We start from the raw sequence: 24003 nt of genomic DNA, 5'->3' as shown, positions 1-24003 counted from the left end.
AATTAATTTTAAATAATCAAATCACTCATTTCATTAACCAAAATACTAAAATACCTTCTATTTTAAATTATTATTTTTTTATTTTATTCATATATATCAATATTTTAAAGTTTTTTTTATCAAAAATAATCATCACTTTCTCAAAATTATCATTAATATCTCAAAATCATCATCCATTCTTACTTTTTTTCCTTTCCTAAATTTTTTCAAAACCACATTTCGAAACAAGGCCATAATTTTTAAATAAAGTACAAAACCAATACATTTCAGCACAAGTGTGGAGGGGGAATTTAAGCAAATGACCCTGCTAACAGGCCTAAATGCGTATGATGCGCGTGCATAATTTAAATAGCGCTTCATAGCGCTTCTGACCCTTTTTTTCAATGACTATTATACCCATGCGTCACGCATCCTCTAGTTGCGTGACGCATCCGAAACCCTATAAAATCATTTATTTATTTTTCATTTTTGATCAATTTTCTCTCTCATCTAGGTCTTCTCCGCCGTGAACCCTAATGGCGGAGAAGACTTTCACTTGGAGATGGCGTATTCATCGTCGATGAACAAATCGAAGAGGCACCGTAGACCATTCCACTATATTCAATGGCGTAGAGCAACGAAGAACTACTTCCAACGGCGAACTGCGGCTCCAACGGCGAACGACGATGGCCAAAAGATAAAATTTTCACTATATTTGTTGTATTCGTTTATATTTTGTGTTGATTTCGTTTACATATGATTGTTTGTGTTGATTTGTGAAGATTTTGTTTATAGAACGTCATCGATTCGTCCTGATTCGTTGAATGTAGGTTGGTTGGATGCGTCACGTAGCAACCTGCCTGCGCAGCAACGAACGGACCATAGAAAGAAAGCCGCAGTCAGCTATTTTTCACACATCTACAAAATCAATCCCTAAGTAATCTAAGTACCCTTCTTAAACGTTTCAAAACCTAGCTTTTCTTCTACTTAAATTGCAACTGCAAAAATCCCTCTTCAATCTTATTCGTTTGATCCGATTCCTTGCTCCTTTTCCAATCTCATTCCAGTACATTACAATCAGATTGTAATCCTCAAACAAGTAAGGTATCTTTTTTAGTTTCCCCTTCGATCTGGGCTGTCGTAGGAAGAATTGAGCCGCAGTAAACTAGAGTTTTCTTTGAGGTATGCACTTACTTTTCCCCTTTACTCGAATTGGTTGCTTAAGAAGACATAATTGACAAGATATTTGTTGGCCTGACATGACTTCTATAATGGCTTACAGGCTATTGGCTTGTTAATTGGGGTTGAAGATGTTTCACCGGACAAACAAGCTGATTTTCTTTCGGCATTGCTTAACCCCCTTTGCCAGCAGGTTAATAAAATATTAATTGTCCTTTTGTATAGGCCCGAGTTAATGTTACACACTTGTATCTAGTGCCTTTCTTTTTCTGCTATCTGTCAAATGATGTTGCTTGATAGGTGGAGGTGGTGCTGCAAAATGCCAAACTTCACGATTCTGAAGAATCTCCTGCAAAGATTGCTAACATTCAGCAAATCATCATGGCGATTAATGCCCTGAGCAAGGTGCACTTTTGTTCTTTCATCAAGTTTGAATATTTATAAAGCACATGCATGGTTTTCTACCATTTTGCAACTTCTATCTAAAATGGTGATTGTATTAAAAATGAGATGGGCATAACTGCTGATTGCTTAAATCATCTTAAAAGAAATGAGAGTTAGATGTTGTGGGTACACATGAATATGGATTTCCTGCAAATTTGTATTGCCTCTCCTTTGTACTACTCATTTTGGATTTAGTTATTACTTTAAGTTGTGGGTATTTCATTGGTTTTGTTTGGATGCAGTATAAGTCAAGACATGAAGGGGATTTGGTGGCGAAATGTTACTTTGCAAAGCATGAGCTTGTATGGGAAGTTCTTGATGGTGGTTTGAAGAATAAGATTGAAATTCAGTGGTCAAATATAATGTCATTAAAGAGTAATTACCCAGATGATGGACCTGGGACTTTGGATTTAGTGGTAATTAACTTGCTTCTTTTGATTGTTGTTGTTGGTTCGGTTTAGTGTTTGAATGACTCTTGAACTAATGTTGGTGAACTTTTGATTCTTTTGAAGTTTTCCACATTATGAGCCTTCTCATAGTTCATCAGGTAGAGTGCAACTAATTATAGTTTGTATAGTAATTATTTTGTTATCCTTTATTTCATCAATTGACAAATTCTGATCATAATGCAGTAATGGACAGCCATGCAATAGAAGAATATGACTCAACCTGCTCAAAAGATGTCGAGAATAGATTCACTTGGTGAGCTGCTGGCTAATCTCCCGAAAATTGCTTCTCTCCCACAGTTCTTGTTCAACATTCTAGAGGATTCAAAGATGAACCAAACTAGATAACCTTAAATCTGTTGTTGGGAAAGCTTGTTCTAGTAAATGAATGATTGTTAAGAGGATTCTGAAATCGACGTTAATAAGTTGTGTATAGATAATAGGTCCACTGTTTCTGCTTTAGTCTTTCCTTTAAATGTACAATGAATATGTATAGTTTCAATTGTAAAAATATTAAGGGTGGCAATTTAAGTTGGCAGGGTTAACGATTCTAACCTGACTCGATTTTACCTATTTCGAACCAAACTCGACTTGATTTTTTCATGGTTCGGTCCGCGAAAACTTCGAAAATTCAGTATAAATCATCAAATTTGAAATATTTATAAAGTCCCAAACATAGGGTAACCATTATTGAGTAATGCCTGATTTACCAACCAATGTAATTACATATTTACTTACCCATCTATGTGATAATATCATGAATTCTCTACAAAGAAAAAACAATTTATAAAAGACAGTATAAAGACACATATCATCTGATCTTTGTTGATCATAAAAGAGATTGATCAGATCCAGAAACTAGGGTTCTTTGTCGTCATTTTCCTGCACCAAACTGATTAACATGTCGGTCTGGCTCTGCAATCTCACGTTCTCTCTTTCTACATGTGACATTTTATTTCTCTTCTCCAACAACTGAACTTCCACGTGTTCAACACATTTTGCATCCTCTTCCAATTGCTCATTTAACCCATCAATCTCTCTATCCTGAGTTTTCAACAGACAATGGAGAATACAATTATTAGAGTTTTCGGAGATTCCTATGTATGATACTACAAAAAATTAATTGTTTTACACCTTTCTGTTCATTTCTTGAACAACTATTCTCCTCATGCTTTCTACAACATCAACATTCACAAGCTTGCGCACCTGCGTTACGCACCTGCGTTACGCACCCGCATTCACGAGACGTGCCCGTATTCCGTCGCAACTGTTTCATTTATCTAATCAATCTCTAATCTGTAAACCCTAACCAACAATGCGTTCAAAGAAAGAAATAAAAGGAAGGAGTAAGCATACCAGTAGCAGCGGACATACTTCCTTCGTTGGGATTCCGACGTCGGGGGTCGTGGTCTTTTTAGAGAGAAGGAGGAGAAGGGGAGAAAAGGAGGTGAAGAGAGAGAACAGGGAAAAAAGAAAAGGGAAGAACTGAAATTTTTTTAATTATATAGCAAGGGCATTGTGGACTTTTCACAATGCCCTAGGGTGCGTCACGCAACTGGAGGATGCGTGACGCAGTAGGGACATTTTCGTCAGAAAAAAAAGGAGGTCACCAGCGCTATTAAAATTAGTGGCCCGCACCGTACGCATTTAGGCCTGTTAGCAGGGTCATTTGCTCAAATTTCCCCCTGTACGTACCCAAGTAGCCTGGGACTTGATTTAGAATATTTTAATTTAATTACCACTTGCTATTTATTTTCATTAAAAAATAAATAATTGGTATTGATTTTGAAAAGGGTGACTTATTTTTGTCAAAATTATTTAAATATAGCCTAATATATTATTAGTGAGACATATAATTTCTTATAATAAATAATTTAAACTTATTAAATGAATAAAAAAATCAAAAATTGAATTTGTTTGACCGCAGGAAGAGATTGCCATACTAACAAAGGTTCTAACAAACGCGGCCGGTCATACCGAAGTGAATTTAGGGCAGCTGTTAACCGTTTGCACAACCAACGCCTTAGCTCGTCAAATGCTCGGAAAACGAGTCTTTAGCGACGGAAGCAGCGGCGTTGATCCAAAATCCGACGATTTCAAGGGAATGGTGGTGGAATTGATTGTTCTTGCCGGTGTTTTCAATATCGGGGATTTCGTTCCTGGTCTCCATTGGCTCAATCTACAAGTATATATAGTGGTGTCCTTGATTATGACTATTAGATTGTCCTAGACATAAAATTATTTTTACTTGTAATTGATTGAATTCTTAAATATAATAAATTAGAAAAAAAATTGTTTTTACCGAACGTTAACATATAGCTCGCCTATTAAGTTTACTATTTATTTTATGGATATAATTTATATACTCTAATTCATGTATTTGCTGGGCTTACTCTGATTAATTCTTTGAACGCAATCGTATGAATGTTTGATTAACAATTGTGAGCGTTAAACGCAGGGAATTGCGTTTAAGATGAAGAAATTGCATTCGCGTTTTGATGCGTTTTTAAGCGAGATCTTGGAGGAACACAAAACTCATCTTCATGTTGGCGCTGATAAAAACTCTATAGATTTGCTTAGTACTCTATTACTTCTATTACTACTCAAGGACAGTACCAACGCCGAGGCCGGCGATGGTGAAAAACTTACCGACACTGAAATCAAAGCCCTACTTTTGGTATCATTTAAAATTATTTATGTTTTTATTGGAAACACAAACCATTTTGATAAATGTAGAAAAATAGTTTATAAATTAAAATGAAAAGGTAAACCTAACCTAGGCATTGAAAAATTTAACATTTATATTTATATTTATATTTATATTTATATTTATATTTATATTTATATTTATATTTATATTTATATTTATATTTATATTTATATTTATATTTATATTTATATTTATATTTATATTTATATTTATATTTATATTTATATTTATATTTATATATATATATAAAAAAATAAAGTAAAAACTAGAATAGAAGTATAAAGTAAACAACACATAAATCAAAGTCTTGGGAAAAAATTGAAGTTTGTTTCTCATTATAATTTATATTTTTATTTAAAAATTTAACACGAAATGGGATAGGTCAAAGTGTTTTTTAGTGATAATTAAATTGATTATAGGTTTATTATAAACTTTTTTTTTTTAATTAAGTGTCTTTAACTATATGTAAACGAGCTAAACCAAGTCGAATAGTTTCAGGTTTAAGCTCGGCTCGTTTAACATATATTTGGGCTTGAACTTGCCAATATATATATATATATATATATATATATATATATTCAATTGGGCTCACATGTTGTTTGAATTTGACTTATTTAGAGCTCGTTTACAATATAGAAGAAAACTTCATTGGTTTCCTTATTAGATATTAATAAATATTAAATGAGTTTCTAAATGAATATGTTCCTGAGCTCATAAACAAGTCTTCAAACAAACATTTTTACGAGTTTTTAAATAAACATATTCGCGAGCTCATTATCGAGCTTTCTAAACGAATATGTTTGCGAGATGACAAGCCGAATATCTAAAAACTCTAACTTGGTTCGTTTAAAATTTCAAACTTTTAAAGGAGCTCAAGCTTGTCTCGTTAAAACTAATTAACGAGATCGATTAAGATTTTTACCAAGCCGAGATTCGAATTGCTCGCGATAAAATATTTTTCATTTACATCTATAATAATATGGAATACTAACCATAATTCAGTATAATATGTTTAGAATAAATACATAATAAAATTAACAATACTTATATTTATTAAATAATGTGATTTTAACACCCCATTAGAAAATGTTTATAACTTCTATTTTCAAATTGTGATTAACTATTGTTAAGTTGTGTGACTTATTCATGACTTACAAATATTAACACATAATTGATTGATTTATCGCAGGATCTATTTACAGCTGGAACCGATACATCGGCGAGCACAACCGAATGGGCAATAGCGGAGCTATTCCGCCATCCAAAAGTCATGGCCCAACTCCAACTAGAGATGGATACGGTTGTGGGCCGAAACAGGCTCGTAAGCGAAGCCGACCTTCCCCAACTCCCATACCTTCAAGCCGTGATCAAGGAAGTTTTCCGCATGCACCCGTCAACTCCACTTTCTCTGCTCCGAATGGCGGCAGAGGAATGTGAGATCGACGGGTACATCATTCTGAAGGGCTCAACTCTTTTGATGAATGTGTGGGACATATTGCGTGATCCAAAATCATGGGCCGACCCGTTGGAATTCAAGCCCGAAAGATTTTTGCTAGGAGGGGAGAAGCCGAATGCCGATATTCGTGGGAATGATTTCAAGGTTATACCGTTTGGTGCGGGTCGGAGGATATGTGCGGGTATGAGTCTCGGGTTAAGGATGGTTCAGATTTTGACTGCTAGTTTGGTTCATGCATTTGATTGGGGATTGCCTAATGGCTTATTGGCTGAGAAGCTTAATATGGATGAGGCTTATGGGCTGACTTTGCAAAGGGCATCTCCTTTAGTGGTGCATCCTAAGCCTAGGCTTGATGCCCATGTTTATGGGGCTTTTTAATTTGGAATATTATTGGTTTTATTAGGTATTCTATCTTGAAAACTGTCAACTATGTAATTTGAATAATTCACTTTCTCTATCTTATAATAATGTCATCATATTTTAAGCTTTATTGTTGTAACTATCTTTATATTACATTTTTAGGGTTTTAATTAAATGTTTGTTCAATTCTACATGGATGTATTGGTCATTTAGGCTTATGATTATAAATATTTGTCTAAGGATATAATAAATATGGAACATTAATTAATAGTATTTATATTGTAATTTTTTTCAATATTCAAACTATATAAACTTAGCAATAATCAAGTGCCTACAAGTATTCTAGCATATAGTGTCAATTTTGGACACCAATTGGGTTATTAACAAATTATAATCTTCAGGGTCAATGTTGCATGGTTTTATTTGATTACTTAAAGAACACTGTATTAAGTTGCGACAATTTTTCAAGTGAATGAAGACACATTTGAAGTGTGACGACTTGGTAATGTTGTTACCGGAATGGTCGAGAAATGTCATTTTTGAATTCAAATTTGTGTCATAACATGTTCAGAATATATATATATATATATATATATATATATATAAAAAAATAAAATACTTTTAGGACAACTACATCAAAATCAATACTCAAGCTACGACAAATGTCACAATTCCCTTGTGAAATTGGAAATATCTCGAACAACTGGTAGAACATCTCACCAAAGTTGTTGAAGGAGCACACAAGTTCTTCTGCTACCAAATACATATGTTCCGTCTGTTCCCCCTCACATAGGAGGGGGAAAATTAGTAAATCATGTTGGTTTGTTTTTTTTGTTTTTTTATAAATAAACAAAACTGTGAGTGAAGAACACAGGTAACAGATGAATCAGTAGCAGAGGATCCCTCCCCGTTGAGGAGTACTTTGATTCTTACTAAGACTTCTGAGTTTTCTTCTGTCCAAATTTAATTAACAATGACCTCAAATACAACTCCTAAAGATTAGGAGTGAACATGTCACTTTTAGACTTTATAACCACAACCTTTTATGCTTTACCAATCTTTTAGAAAGCTAACCAATCCAAACAATATAGTGAGCATCTCCAAATCTTAGTAACTTATGGACAACTAAGTAAATGATCAATCATCTCTTTCAATCCAACACAATGTATATCTAGAATATATTAGTAATCTTGTATTATATAAAATACAATGTTACAAAGAAATGAAATAAAGTAAAATGTACAAGAACAAAATCACCGATTGAGAAGTTAATTCAATGAATGTACTTAATATATTTTCCTTAAAACAGTTTCATTGTCTCCCATTGTGCTGGAGCTGTCTCTCATGATACACCGAATTTAGTAGTGATTCAACACTGTAATCACTACGCAGCAAACTAGAAAAATACCTGAATTAATCACCGGGTTTGAATGAAAATACAACAAGTCAAGAACTCGAAAAACACTCGAATGAGTGAAGAACTTGAAGAACATTCGATTGAGTTAAAAAATCGAAAAACACTCAAAAACAAAGAAAAAACTTTTTGAGTTCTAGAGAGATAATTATTAAATCAATGAGATAAGAAATATACAAAGAGTTCTAAAGGGAGATCTATATAGCTGAAAATTAAACCATCACAATAAATTCATTTATCAATCCAACGACTCATAATTCATCCAACAATTGTATTCTAGAATATTAGCATTTAATCTTCTCCATTAACATTAAATTTTATAAAAAAAATCACATTTTAAATTTGTTATGAGTTTATATTTATTTGGATTAAATTAAATTACATTTAATTTATTTATTCAAATTCTAATTTTCATTTAATTAATAAAATTAGTTTAAAATTTCAACCGAATATTCATAAACTTTATGGTCTCGAATATTCATGAACTTCATGGTCTCGTCCCTCTTCAAAAGCCTCCCACAATTTCTAAGCCATGATATGAATATATATGCTTGACCTAGCTCAGAAGACCAAATAATATGGTGTCAATTAACAATCTATGCACGAATTCTAGTGATGTCTCAAATCTTACGAGAACAAAATTCACCCCTCCTTAACTTTCCAATATCGAAAGTCTCGCCTTTTGCCACAAAGAACAAGAGAGCGAACATATTGGAGGAATCGTCTACCCTCTTCGACTCTCCGTAGAACCTTGATTCATTGTCCATCATAAATATCTCAAATGTTGACTCTCTTGCACTTTCATCTAATTCTGATACACTGAAATTGTGATATAAGGTGGATAGAGTGACGCTTGAACCATGACAGGAAATTAATATCCCAATCATATCAATAGTGAATCCTTCTTTTTGGAAATAACGAAAATAATTCTTAGAATTGAGAATCCTATATTATTCTACGCACTTCTTGAGACCAATTTCATCTTCTTTCGGCTAACATATGTCCAACAATTTTACTTTCTTTCCATCCCGACAATGTTGCCCCAAATGAAACAACTCATTATTTGATCCAAATCTTTCGATACCTTTTTTTAATACGATCGTCATTCGTCGTTAGAAACTCTCTAAATAATACGAATTCAATAAACACCGATTGGTTAATAACCAATCAGTATATGATAGAATCTCAAGCGCCTAACTTAATACCAATTTTTTGCCTTTCAAACTAAACAATAATAACCTATAAAATTTACATTATGATGTACAATTTATATTATATATAATCTATAGTTGATAAATTCCAATAACATCTTAACAATATAGTGTTTTAAAACACGCATACTTCATTACTCAAGTTTAATTGATTAACTTTTTAGGAATATTGAACTCCACGAGACTCTACATATTAGTGATACTTAATCATTTTAAATTAGTAAAATTTTAATGTGTTAAATTTTCAATAAGACTATTTGTATAACCTTTGTTTACTTATTTCTCAACATTTATTATGTTAAAGAGAATAATGATTATTTGTATCAGTTTAATGTATAAGCATTGCAAATTAAGTATTCATGTCTTTTTGAGGGGTTTGTTGCAACTAATTCAATTGAATATCTATATATATAATAAATCTTAATTTAAAATTAATATATAATAAATCTTAATTTAAAATTGTCAAGGTGTATCTCTCTCCACCATCATCCACATCATTATCATCGTTATGTAATTTTTTCTCATAATTTCTCTTTCTTAATATACTTATCTCTCCTAATATATATATTTTTCTCTTAATTTCTCTTTCTTAATATACTTTTTTTTACACTAAAATACAAGAATTTATAAATTTTATGAATACAATTTTAATTATATTATATTAAAATTATAAAAAATTATTATATATTGTTAGGATCTAGATCGCCGATAGTGGACCGGGGTCCGGCTAAAAGATAATCTCTGACAACACTCAACGATTGACGCTAATCCGGTTAAGAATTAACATCTGGTTTCAATACTACACAAGCTGTCACAAACCCTTAAACTGAGTTCAAGTGCGGAAGTGGTTTGTTTCAGATTGAAGTAACACACACACATGATGAATAAAGATGGGATTTGGAGAATATTGGTTTGAAGATTAGTATGGCGGTTAAAATTATATAAGTCGGTTAGGATATGAAGCCGCCAGAAAATAAAGCACGAGACAAGTTTTATGGATGTTCGGAGATAAAACTCCTACGTCACCCCTTCTTCTCAAACAACGAGAAAGATATTCACTAAGGAATACTCAAACACAATACACGATCGAGTCTTATTTACTGTTCGATAATTACTCGTACAATTCTCACATGAATTGTAATACACTTCACAAATACACATTTAAGCTTTCAATCTTTAAGAGAGATAAGGGCTTTTGATCACTTGGTAACTTCGTAACTTGCTCTCTCTTAATTCTGTGTGTCATTTCTTGCTTCTTCAGCTTCTCCTTTTATAGGTGAAATGTGCAAACGGTCACATTTCTTCAATGGATACCTTTAGGATAATCCTTGAATCTAATTGGTTGAGTAGAGGATCAACATAACATTAAATGCGGTTTAGACTTCCAAGGCATGGAGCAGACCGGCTTGATTTGTCTTTGCTTGATTATAGCAACTGTCGGTTGAACAGTTGCCTGCACTTGGGAAGTTGTTTCTTTGACTTATACCAAAATGGTAACTTTTCTTCAGACAATCTTCTGCAGCTTGCAGCATATCATCAGACTTGTATTAATATGGTAATGTTACAGTCTGAGGCTTTGATGTCATCTTCTGCATATACTCAAAGTATTTGTTTGCACTAATTTGTCCACTATTCTCAATTTGATATCATTAAATTCTTTCTCTAAATAGTCTTCTCGTTGGATTTGGATTGAATACTTCATTTCAAATGATCATGTTACCGGTTGTTCAGTTCAACCAGATAGCTTCAGGGTTTGCTTCTTCTAACTGGCTTAATTTCTTGACCGGTTGTAATTTTTGACCGTTCCTACACAATAAGTTTGTTTTGTTAAGTTCTTATTAACCGGTCAATTTTATCTAACATATATTTTAAAATTATAAACACATATATATTTAAATATATAATATTATAAAAAGTTATATTCAACCTTAACCATATTATATATATATATATATATATATATATATATATATATATATATATATATATATATATATATATATATATATATATATATATAAATATAATAACTTTTTTTCGTCGTGTCAATATAAATATAAATGTAAGAATTAATAATTTTTATAAATACAATTTTCATTATATGGTATTAAAATAATATATATTTAAAAAATATAAATACATATATTTAAATAATTAATAATATAAAAAGTTATATTTAACTTTAACCATAAAAAATTAATAAATTTTAAAAATAAAAATTAATTTTAATTATATTAATTATTAATTTATTGAATAAATAAGGATTACTTTTATATTTAAAATTATGTTATTTTAGTTTTACAACAAATTATTCAATTAAACTAATTATAATAGCTCAAACGTGTTAAGAGTAAGGTTAAGACATCAATTACTTATTTTATTAGAAATGTCATAAATATTTTAAATTTTAAAAAAATATATGTGAAAAATTATTTTTAATTTATGTCATATTTATCTTTATATTTTATAGCTACAACCGTGCAACTAATGATATCTTAACTAATTTTCTAAATAACACAAGTTCAAAATAAAAATAATTATGAAAACTCAAATAATATATAATTAAACAATAAAAACAAAAAAACAAATATGTCTTCTGACCAAATAGATAAACAAATAAACTGAACTATCAAAAAAAATCAAATAAATTAAGAATTTTCTCACAAATTAGATAATCAGAACTATATCCAATATATAAACTAGAAAAACACACTAAAATAATTTATAAAAATAATCTAGAATAATAAAATCATATTAGTTTTCATGGATTCCCTTAAGTATTCTCCGAGTTCTTGAGTTAGGTCTAGCAAATTGATATGGAGCCTGAAAAAGAAATATCTAATATATAAATATTTGAAATAAAAAAACAAATAAAAAAATGTTTTAAAAACTAACCTTTCCTTTATTGTTACGTGTTGTAGTGGAAGCACCAAATTCTAATAATAATTTTACAATTTTCAATTTTCCACATACTGCTGCTTCATATAAAGGCTATATTGAAAAGATAAAAAAAATTATAATATACTTTTAAAATAAATAAAAATAAAAATATTTTGTATTAAAAATTACCGTTTGACCATACATATCAATTGCTTGTATCATTTTGCTTATACCAGCTGAATTATCGATCTCTTTAGCAAAATCTAACAATAGTTTAACAATATTTATATTTTCACAACCTGCTGCTTTATGCATAAGCTATTCAAAACAAATAATATTTTGAAAGTTATAAACATTTATTTAATTTAAAAAACATATTGTTAATTTAGAAGATAAATTCAATTACCGTTGAACCAACATTATCAACTGAGAATAACATTCTCTTTTTAATATCTCCATCACTGATATTATTGAATATAAATTCAACAATATTAAATGAACCATTATTACAAGCAGTATGAAGAGGAATGGCTCCATTTTTATTTTTAGCCTCCATATTAGCACCCCTTCCAACTAGTATCTATATTATAAATGAATATACTACTTTCAGTATTCATATTAATATATTGAATATGTTTAATTATTAAAAATTACCTCAAAAGATTTTCTACTGCAACAAAGACATGCATAGTGAAGAGCAGTTTCTCCATCTATTGAATATTCGTCTATATCTCCAGTAAAATTATCTATATAACATCAAATTAAGATAATAATAATAAAATTTATTTAAATTTATTATAAAATTATTTTTTAATAAACTTTATATATATATATATATATTAATATTAATATTAATATTAATGAACTCTTACCAAAAACTAACAAGTATTCAATTCAATCAAGAAAAGTATTCAAAAATTCCTAAAATTGTAAAAAATATTTATTCAATTAAAATTTTACAGGATAGAATTTTCACACTTGAAATCCAAAAAATTAAACAATAAAAACATATAAAAAATAAATTACAGCATACCTATGGCAATTTGAAGTTCATTAACATCTCGGTTCTTCATGGCTAGAGCCATATCTTTGAAATGGGGAGCAATATTATTTTCATTAATAGTAATTAACATTAATCTTATGTCTTCTTCGTCCAAATCTTCGTCGCTGCTATTGACATCATCTTCACCACTGAAATCATCTTCGCTGTAGAAAACGTCATGCATAATATTATTAACTAATTGGATCATATGTTTTTTACTATTGGGTATAAGCACCATTATTCTCTCTTAAAATTATAAAAGTAGAATATAAACAATGAAAAAAAATAATGTCTATTTGTTTGGTATTTATAAAGTTATAAAAAATTTATATATATAAAATATTTATATATATATTTTTATATATATATATATTTATTCTTTATAATTATATATATAATATTTCTTATATAATAAAAAATATATATTTCTCACCATATTTAAAATATTTTTAAAAAATATTTTTTCTCCTTTTTTATTTCTAAATATATAATATTTCTAAATGTAAATTTTTATATAAATATTTTCTCTTTTCATAATTATATATTTACAAAATTCCATATAATAAAAATAAATAAATATATATTTCTTTCTCAATCTTTTTATTTGTTTATATATATACATATTTTATAATAAAAAAAATGGTGTTGATTTAGCAGAAATAATAACAGTAATATAAATTGGTGTATATTAACAAATTTTATAACTTCAGCTTCACAGTAATATAAATTTTTATATATTTATAAATATTATCTCTTTATAATTATAACATATATAATATTTGATATATTATAAAATAAAATATTTCACCATAATTAGAAAAAAAAATAAAAAATATATTATCTTCCAATATATAATATAAATCTATTTATATATATATATATATATATATATATATATATATATATATATATATATATATATATATATATATATATATATATATATACCACCATAATTAATAATATATATATATATATTTATATATATATAAGTCCATATATAATCAAAATATATCTTTTATATACCTGTTGTATTTTTTATTTCTTAATTATGGAACTTTAATAAACTATTTTATATTATTATCTAATAAATCACATAGAATACAGAAGTTTAAAAAAATATAATATCTTCTCTAATTATTTTTACAATATATAATATGAATTTATATATATATTATCTCTCATTATATATAATAAAAAAATATATCTGTCACCATAATTAAAAAAATAAAAATATATTTTATATTTTCAATTATTTCTCAATATATGATATTTATATAACATAAATTTATATATATATATATATATATATATATATATCACCAAAATTCAAAATGAAATTAAAAAATATATTTCTCCCTCATTTATTAATAATTATAATAACAATTCTAAATTCTTTAAATTTATCATTATCTCTCTTGTATCATCAATTTCATCCAATTTTCAATAAATTATGTAGAACAGAAAATTTTAAAAAATATAATATCTTCTAATTATTTTTACTAAAGGTTTAACATACCCTATTAAGTTTACTATTTTTGTATGGATATAATTTCTACACTCTAGTTCATGTACTTGATGGACTTACTCTGATTAATACTTTAAACGCAATTGTGTGATTGATGATTAACCATAATGAGCGTTAAACACAGAAAATTGCGTCTTAGATGAAGAAATTGTACTCGCGTTTTGATGCATTTTTAAGCGAGATCTTGGAGGAACATAAGGCTCATCTTCATGGTATTGGTGCTGATAAGAACTCTACAGATTTTCTTAGCACTCTATTACTACTCAAGTACAGTATCGACGCCGACGCCGACGCCGACGCCGACGCCATGGTCAAAAGTGTTTTTTAGTGATAATTAAATTGATTATAGGGTTATTATAAAAAAATTTAATTCGGTGTGTCTAATTATATGTAAACGAACTAAACCAAGCCGAATAGTTTCAAGTTTAAGCTCGGCTCGTTTAACATATATTCGGGCTTCGGGCTTGAACTTGCTTTGTATATATATTTAATTGGGCACGTGATTGTTTAAATTTAACTTGTTTAGAGCTCATTTACAATATAGGAAAGGCTTCACTAATTAGGTGTTAGAATTTTTATTTATTTATTAGATATTAATAAATATTAAATGAATAAGAGGTGAATAATAACCTTAAGTTTCTTGGTTCGAGCACGTTAGGCAGCAAGTTTTGCGTCTGGTTAAGTGTGTTTTTAGGCAACATACTTAATTCGTTGTCCCATTTTTATTTCCAAAAAAATATTAAATGAGTTTCTAAATGAATATGTTCTCGAGCTCATAAACAAGTCTAAAAGAACATTTTCAAAAAATTTTAAATGAATATGTTCGCGAGCCCATTAACGAACTTCTAAATTAACATGTCTGCGAGTTGACAAGCCGGATATTTAAAAGCTTTAGCTAGGTTCGTTTAAATTTTTAAACTTTTAAATGAGCTCAAACTCGTTTCGTTAAGACTAACAAACGAAATCGAACAAGTTTTTATTGAGCCGAGATTTGAATAGCTCGCTGTAAAATCTTTTCATTTACATTTCTGATGATATGGAATACTAACCATAACTCGGTAGAATATGTATATTTATTAAATAATGTGATTTTAACACCTCCATTAGAAAGAGTTTCTAGCTTATATATTCAAATGTAGTTCTTAGAATAAAATCTTAGTGATTTAAGTATTGTTAAGTTGTGCAGACTTATTATAAATGGCTTAAAAATATCAACACATAATTGATTAATTTATTGCAGGATCTATTCACAGCTGGAACCATACATTGGCGAGCACAACCGAATGGGCAATAGCGGAGCTAATCCGCGCCCAGGCCGTTAAAATCTCGAGTTTACTCTTAAAATCTTACGATTTTACGATTTCACATTAGGTTAACGAGTCTGATTTTAAGTAAACTTTTAAATAGGTAAACTCTTACGATTTTAAATATACGATAACAAGATTTTACGATTTTGTGAGTTTATAAATAATTCTGATTTTACGATTCTTTACGATTTACTTTAAAAAACAAATTTATATTTAAAAATTTTAAAATAAAATTATTATTTATTTAAGTTAATTAATTAATATAACTAATTTTGTAATTGTAATTTTTATAGTATTATTTATATATTATTATTTAATTAATTTTATATTAAATATATAATTTCTTAAAATTGGCTAATACTTAATTATATATAAAAAAATAATAATATATAACTATTATTTTTTCAAATTAAACTTTTACGATTTCATGTAAACTCTAGATTTTACGAGTTTAACTAACGATTCTATTTAAACTCTTACGATTCTATTTAAACTCTTGATTTTGACAACCTTGAATCCGCTATCCAAAAGTCATGGCCCAACTCCAACTAGATATGGATACGGTTGTGGGCCGAAACAGGCTCGTAAGAGAAGCCGGCCTTCCCCAATTTCCATACCTTCAAGCTGTGATCAAGGAAGTTTTCCGCACTAGTAAAAAATGTGTTTTTAACGGCGAAATTTTACGGCAGTATTTAAAACCGTAGTTAATACCTTATTTTTAATTGTGGTATATAAAACCGTCTTTAAAAGTCTTACATTTAACTACGGTATATAAAATCGCCTTTAAAAGTCTTACATTTAACTGTGGTATATAAAAACCGTAGTTAAAAGTCTTATCTTTAACTGCGGTTTTTTATACCGTAGTTAAAGTCTTATCTCTAACTATGGTTTTTTTTTGTTTTTTATACCTCAGTTAAAAGTTTTACTTTTAACTGCGGTATATAGATCCACATTTAAAAGTCTTATATTATTATAAATCATAAAAAAAAAATATTAATAAATTTTAATTTTTATTATTTTAAAAATTGATTGAGATAAGTTTTAAAAGGAAATATTAGATAAGTTAATTAAAATATATATACTTGTAAAATATTATTTGGTCAAACATTAATTCAATAAAAGAGCGAAATAATAAAATATTATATTGAAACTTCATATTTATATATAGTTTTAGCAAATTGCTTTTCCCACCCCCTCCCATATTCCCACCCCCCACTTCACTCTTTAATTAATTTAAAAATGACTTATTTATCCCTACCACCTTTATATATTTATATTTCTTATTTTATTTATTTTACTTATTTTATTTTATTTTATTTACTTATTAAGTTTTTTTATTAAATATAATTAATTAATTTTTAATATTTTTTAACTTTATTTATTTAATTAAAAATACAAAATATTATTATTTTTATATTATAATTATTTAAAATATATTAAATATTGAAATGTGTATTAATTTCATAAAATATAAATATTTAATATTTTATTATATTAATTATATATATATATATACACTAAAATACTTATAAAAATTATTTATTAAATAATAATTAATAATTAGTCTAATTATAATATTTTAATTAATAATATTATATATTAATAATTAATCAAACATAATATTTTTAATTTTTATTAATAATATTATATATTAATAATTATTTTTAATTTTAATTAATAATATTATATATTAATAATTAGTCAAACATAATATTAATAATTATTAATATTTTTATAAATAAAATTATCTATTAAATAATAATTAATAATTAATCTAATCATAATATTTTACTTGATATTATATTTTAATAATTAGTCAAACATTATAAAAAAATTGATTTTTATAAGTATTTAAAAAATATATATATAATTAATATAATAAAATATTAAATATTTATATTTTATTAAATTAGTAAACATTTAAATATTTAATATTTTTTAAATAATTATAATATAAAATTAATAATATTTTGTATTTTTAATTAAATAAATAAAGTTAAAAAAATACTAAAAATTAATTAATTAATTAATTATATTTAATAAAAAAAACTTAATAATTAAATAAAATAAAATAAGTAAAATAAATAAAATAAGAAATGTAAATATATAAAGGTGGTAAGGATAAATAAGTAATTTTAGAGTTAATTAAGGAGAGACGGAGGGGGTGGGAATATGGGAGGGGGTGGGAAAAGCACCTCCCATAGTTTTATATCGTACCCACTTGATTTAATTTATAAATAATTTTAAAAATAATATTAAATCTTATTAATATTTTTCTCTATCATAATTAATGACTAATTAAATAATAGACTAATTTATCACTAATTAAATAAAATATTTATTATTTTTTAACCTTTATTATATTTTTTAAGTCAAATAAATTTTAAAAATATAGAAAACTATTTTTTTTTATTTACATTATTAAAATATGCTTATTGAAGATTTGATATTGTCAAGACTATTTTTTTTTATTAATTAATGGAGATAAATTGTTATTAAATATTTATTTAAAATTTTTGTTGTATTATTTTTTAAACTTATATTCTAATTATATTCATAAAATAATATATATATATATATATATATATATATATATATATATATATATATTAACAAATATTAAGACTTTTTAAAAATATATTTGTAATGTAGTTACAAGTATATACTAGTATATTTATTAATTAAAATGAAATGTTGAAAATATATATATATATATATATATATATATATATATATATATATATATATATATATATATATATATATATATATATATTATATACGATGAAAAAGAGAATGATTTAAAGTTGAAAAATGAAAGAGTGTGAGGAAAATAAAAAAGAAAAGAGAGAAAGTTATTTAGTTTTTTCAACCGATTAACACGTCATTCCCTCTTTAAGTTCCCTCCTAATCATCTTTCATATATATATATAATTTTTGTATAAAAGTAAGTTAAAAATAAATATTAATTGTTATTAAATATTTATTTAAAATTTTTGTTGTATTATTTTTTAAACTTATATTCTAATTATATTCATAAAATAATATATATATATATATATATATTCATATTAACAAATATTAAGACTTTTTAAAAATATATTTGTAATGTAGTTACAAGTATATACTAGTATATTTATTAATTAAAATGAAATGTTGAAAATATATATATATATATATATATATATATATATATATATATATATATATATATATATATATATATATATATATATATATATATATATATTATATACGATGAAAAAGAGAATGATTTAAAGTTGAAAAATGAAAGAGTGTGAGGAAAATAAAAAAGAAAAGAGAGAAAGTTATTTAGTTTTTTCAACCAATTAACACGTCATTCCATCCTTAAGTTCCCTCCCAATCATCTTTCATATGTATATATAATTTTTGTATAAAAGTAAGTTAAAAATAAATATTAATTTAATTTTAAAAATCTAAATAAGATTATTTCTATCCATTATCTTAGAAATTTAATTAAAATATAAATTTAAATAAGTGACTGAGTCAATAATTAAATATTATTATAAATTAAAATATTAACCTATTATATCGGTTAAATTTAAATTAAATTAAATTTCATAATTTTATATACATTTAGTTTATAAATAATACTAAAAATAATATTAAATCTTATTAATATTTTTTTCTTTCACTAATTTAATAAACTAATTCATCACTAATTATTTTATAAAATAAAATTCAAAATAATTAAAAAATCTAGTTTATAAGTTTATATTTATATATAACAAATGTCTTGTACAAATAATTTGTTATGTGAATCACAATTATATAACAATTATATAAAGATTTTAAATATTTTTTATTTAAGATTAGTTAATGTAATTATCACAATTAATGGTAAATAATTTAATTACATTTACAAATATTATATCTAAATTTCATAATATATATATATATATATATATATATATATATATATATATATATATATATATATATATTATTCATTTTAATTGAAGATAAACATTTTATCATTTTAATCAAAATTTATATTTAAATTATGTCTTTTATAAAATAATATATAAATATATATTAAGATAAACTATTTATCTTTTTTGCATAAACCTTTATATAATTTGGTATTCACTATTATATTTTTAAGTGAAATAAATTCTAAAAATATGAATAATTAGTCATTTTTATCTCATTTAGATTCTTAAAATATGTTTAATGGAGATTTGATATTGTCAAGATTTTTTTTATTGATTAATGGAGATAAATTGTTATCAATTATTTACTTAGCATTTTGTTGTATTATTATTTTTAACTTATATTTTAATTAAATTCTTGAAATAATATAATAAATATATATATATATATATACTAATTAACATTATTATTATGACTTTAAACCGTAATGAAATTAGTTATAACCAATATATATATATATATATATTGATTGAATCAATAATTATATATTATTATAAATATTAAACTATTATATCGATAAAAAAAATTAGTTTCATAATTTTATATTAGTTTATAAATAATACTAAAAGTAATATTAAATCTTATTAATATTTAATTACTAATTAAATAATAAATTAAATAATAGCCTAATTCATCTCAAATTAATTCATAAAATTAAATTTTAATTAATAACAAAAGTCTAATTTATAAATTTATATTTATAAAAACTTGGTAATTTGTACCGTTGATCACAATTACATAAATCTTTTTAATTTCTTTTATTTAAGATTAATTTTATATTAAATAATTTAATCATATTTACAAATAATATATCTAAATTTCAAATGATATAATATATATATATATATATATATATATATATATATATATATAATATTCATATATTTTAATTGAAGATAAACTCTCTATCATTTTAGTCAAAATATATATATCTAAATTACTTTTATAAAATTATATATATATATATATATATATATATATATATATATATATATATATATATATATATATATATATATATATATATATATATATATATATATATAAATTCTTTATCATTTTTTTTTAAACTTTTATAATTTGATATATATATATTATGATAAACTCTTTATTAAATAAATTCTAAAAATATGAAAGAATAGTCATTTTTATCTAATTTACATTCCTAAAATACTTTAACGAAGATTTGATCATTTCAATGACTATTTTTTTTTATTGATTAATAGAGATAAATTGTCATCAATTATTTATTTAGTATTTTTGTTATATTTATTTTTAAATTTAGTTTAAACTCAAAAGTATTTGAAATTGTAATTTTTTTAATTATTAATAATATATTTTTTATTTTAATTTATAATTTATAAATTATAAAATACAATAAAAATATTTTTGATTTTTAATTAATGAAAATTAAAAAATAAATAAAAACTAATTAAGAAAGTGTGTGAAAGTTTTTTTTTTTTATTTCTAATTTATGTTTAGATAAATATTTAGGATGGTTAATAATCTGGTAATCATAAGTAATAATAAAAGCGACGAAAAATAAAAATATAAATTTTTACGAGAATATAAATATTTTTTATAAAAAATTATTGTATATAAAATTTATAATTATATATCAGTTTTAATAAATATTAGTGTTTATTTTTTATAAAATTTGTACTTTATAAAATAAAATAAATTTGTAATTTTTAAATATGAATAAAAAAATATAAGAATTTAATTAAAAAAATGAAATGCATATAATATCTTTGAATTATATAATATATAAATTTATAAATATAATTGAGAATTATTGTATTTAATATTATGTAATTTTTAATTATATAAAATAATAAAAATATTAAGGAATTAAGGGTTATTTATTCTACTTCACCCAGTACTCCATTTTCTTCTCCACGATTTCATCTTCCTCTTTTTGTGGAGCTTCAACCTACTCACTATCTAAATTCCCTATTCTCTTTTTGCTGCATTATCTACATTCTCTATTATCTTTCTAGCGATTCACCTTACTACATTTGAAGAAGATTTCTGATCGGTAAGTATAGTACTTTTGATCTGTAAGTACAGTACTTTTGTTTCATCGTCCTCCATCTTGTAGATAATGATTATTTGTAAGTTTGTAAAGATGCATATATTAAGTTGTGTTATGGTGTATTAATAGAAGCATGAAAGAAATTTGGTCATTGAATATAATTAACTTTATTTATGAATTTTAGGTTATCAAAATGATATAAATTTGAAAAAACTAATGAATGTTCTAAATTCATTTCCTTATTTTTCTCCATGATTTTATTTAAGTGATCTCTTTTGGAAGTCCAATATAAGACAAAGACAAATAGATGGAACAATAAAATTTCTTTGAGGGAAATTTGCGACCGCATTATCATGTTAGTATGAATTCTCTCTTCCAATTAATTTACCATAGGTAATTTATATCAATTTATTTAATATAGGAAATATTTTACTTAGTTCTCTCTTGTTAAAAGAGAGTAAAAAAGTATAATTTGTTACTAATTGATAAATTTGTATTTGAATCTTTTATAGGTCGGGAGAAGGAAGAGAAGTTAGGGAAAATGAAGAAAAGGAAGAGAATGAGAAGTTAGGGAAAATGAAGAAAAGGAAGAGAAGTTAGGGAGAAGAAAGAAAAGGAAGAAAAGTTGTTTCAAATTTTAAAATTTGATCATTTTTATTGATATAATAATGTTTATTTTGTATGACTTTATTGATATAATAATGTTTATTTTGTATGACTTTAAATACTATATAATTATATTTTGATGTAATTATATTTGGATATAATTATATTTTTAGATAATATTATAATATAAAAATGGAGTGTTAATTATATAATATTATTTTGAATAATTTTTATTGTTGTCAATGGACTATTAACTACACTTATAACTATCAGTTATTTTTTAAAACCGTAATTAAAGATTATGAACACTATTAATTGTGGTTTTAAACAAAAGTTAAAAACTATTACTTAAAGGAAAAATATCGCATTTATATATAGCCAACTAAATATTAACTACGGTTTTTGTACCGCCTTTATAGCCACTATTAACTGCGGTTTTTAAACCGCAGTTAGAAACTATTACTTGCGGTGAAAATCCCGCCTTTATAAGTAAACAATTTACTACGGTTTTAGGAACAGCAGTTAGAAACTATTAACTACGGTGTTATAAACCGTAATTAAAGACTATTAACTGCAGTTTTATAAACCGCAGTTAAAGGTTAGTATCTGCGGTAAATTTACCGCCCTAAATTGTCAAAATCTCTTTAACGGCGGAACTATTAACGGCGGTTGACTACGGTAATTTTACCGCCGTAATTGTCTTTTAGCAGCGGTAAATTATGTAATAACGGCGGTAAAAACCGCCCTTAAATGTTACTTTTTTACTAGTGCCGCATGCACCCGTCAACTCCACTTTCTCTACCCCGAATGGCGGCAGAGAAATGTGAGATCGATGGGTACATCATTCCGAAGGGCTCAACTCTTTTGATGATGAATGTGTGGGCCATATCGCGTGATCCAAAATCATGGGCCGACCAGTTGGAATTCAAGCCCGAAAGATTTTTGCCCGGAGGGGAGAAGCCGAATACCGATATTCGTGGGAATGATTTCGAGGTTATACCGTTTGGTGCGGGTATGAGTCTCGGGTTAAGGATGGTTCAGATTTTGACTGTTAGTTTGGTTCATGCATTTGATTGGGGATTGCCTAATGGCTTATTGGCTGAGAAGCTTAATATGGATGAGGCTTATGGGCTGACTTTGCAAAGGGCATCTTAATGCTCATAATGGTGATGCATCCTAAGCCTAGGCTTGATGCCCATGTTTATGGGGCTTTTAAATTTGGATGATAGTGAATGAAGTAAGGTAGAAATATTATTTCACTGATATACAAATGCTCATAATGAAGTAAGTTTCAGTTTAATAAAACAACATTCTTCCGTTTAATATTAGTTATAATAATATTTAATTTAATATTAGTTATAATAATATTTAATTATTACATCTAATTCTATTAATTTTATATTCATACACAAAATTCCGATGATAATGGTG

The 24003-nt window shown here is 25.6% G+C and overlaps 2 protein-coding genes and 1 pseudogene across 2 annotated transcripts; 2 read left to right on the top strand and 1 right to left on the bottom strand.

Moving 5' to 3' along the window:
* Nucleotides 1-3363: 3363 nt before the first annotated feature.
* On the top strand, nucleotides 3364-6702 carry LOC124924933 (flavonoid 3'-monooxygenase-like). Its single transcript, XM_047464915.1, has 4 exons — nucleotides 3364-3495; nucleotides 3976-4233; nucleotides 4507-4725; nucleotides 5933-6702. The coding sequence occupies exons 1-4, from the start codon at nucleotides 3364-3366 to the stop codon at nucleotides 6590-6592; spliced, it is 1269 nt and encodes a 422-aa protein (XP_047320871.1). The 3' UTR covers nucleotides 6593-6702.
* Nucleotides 6703-8608: 1906 nt separating this feature from the next.
* On the bottom strand, nucleotides 8609-13305 carry LOC124924932 (ankyrin repeat domain-containing protein EMB506, chloroplastic-like). The gene is made up of 5 exons (XM_047464913.1): nucleotides 13113-13305; nucleotides 12734-12825; nucleotides 12486-12659; nucleotides 12282-12397; nucleotides 8609-8807 (listed from the first exon to the last, which is right to left on the bottom strand). Exons 1-5 carry the CDS (start codon nucleotides 13303-13305, stop codon nucleotides 8609-8611), a joined length of 774 nt encoding a protein of 257 aa, XP_047320869.1.
* A 455-nt stretch (nucleotides 13306-13760) lies between these two features.
* LOC124924931 lies at nucleotides 13761-23798 on the top strand (annotated as a pseudogene).
* The last annotated feature ends 205 nt before the right edge of the window (nucleotides 23799-24003 follow it).

This window comes from Impatiens glandulifera, chromosome 2, assembly GCF_907164915.1.
Source record: "Impatiens glandulifera chromosome 2, dImpGla2.1, whole genome shotgun sequence".
Taxonomy (NCBI): domain Eukaryota; kingdom Viridiplantae; phylum Streptophyta; class Magnoliopsida; order Ericales; family Balsaminaceae; genus Impatiens; species Impatiens glandulifera.
This window is presented reverse-complemented; position numbering and strand designations above follow the sequence as displayed.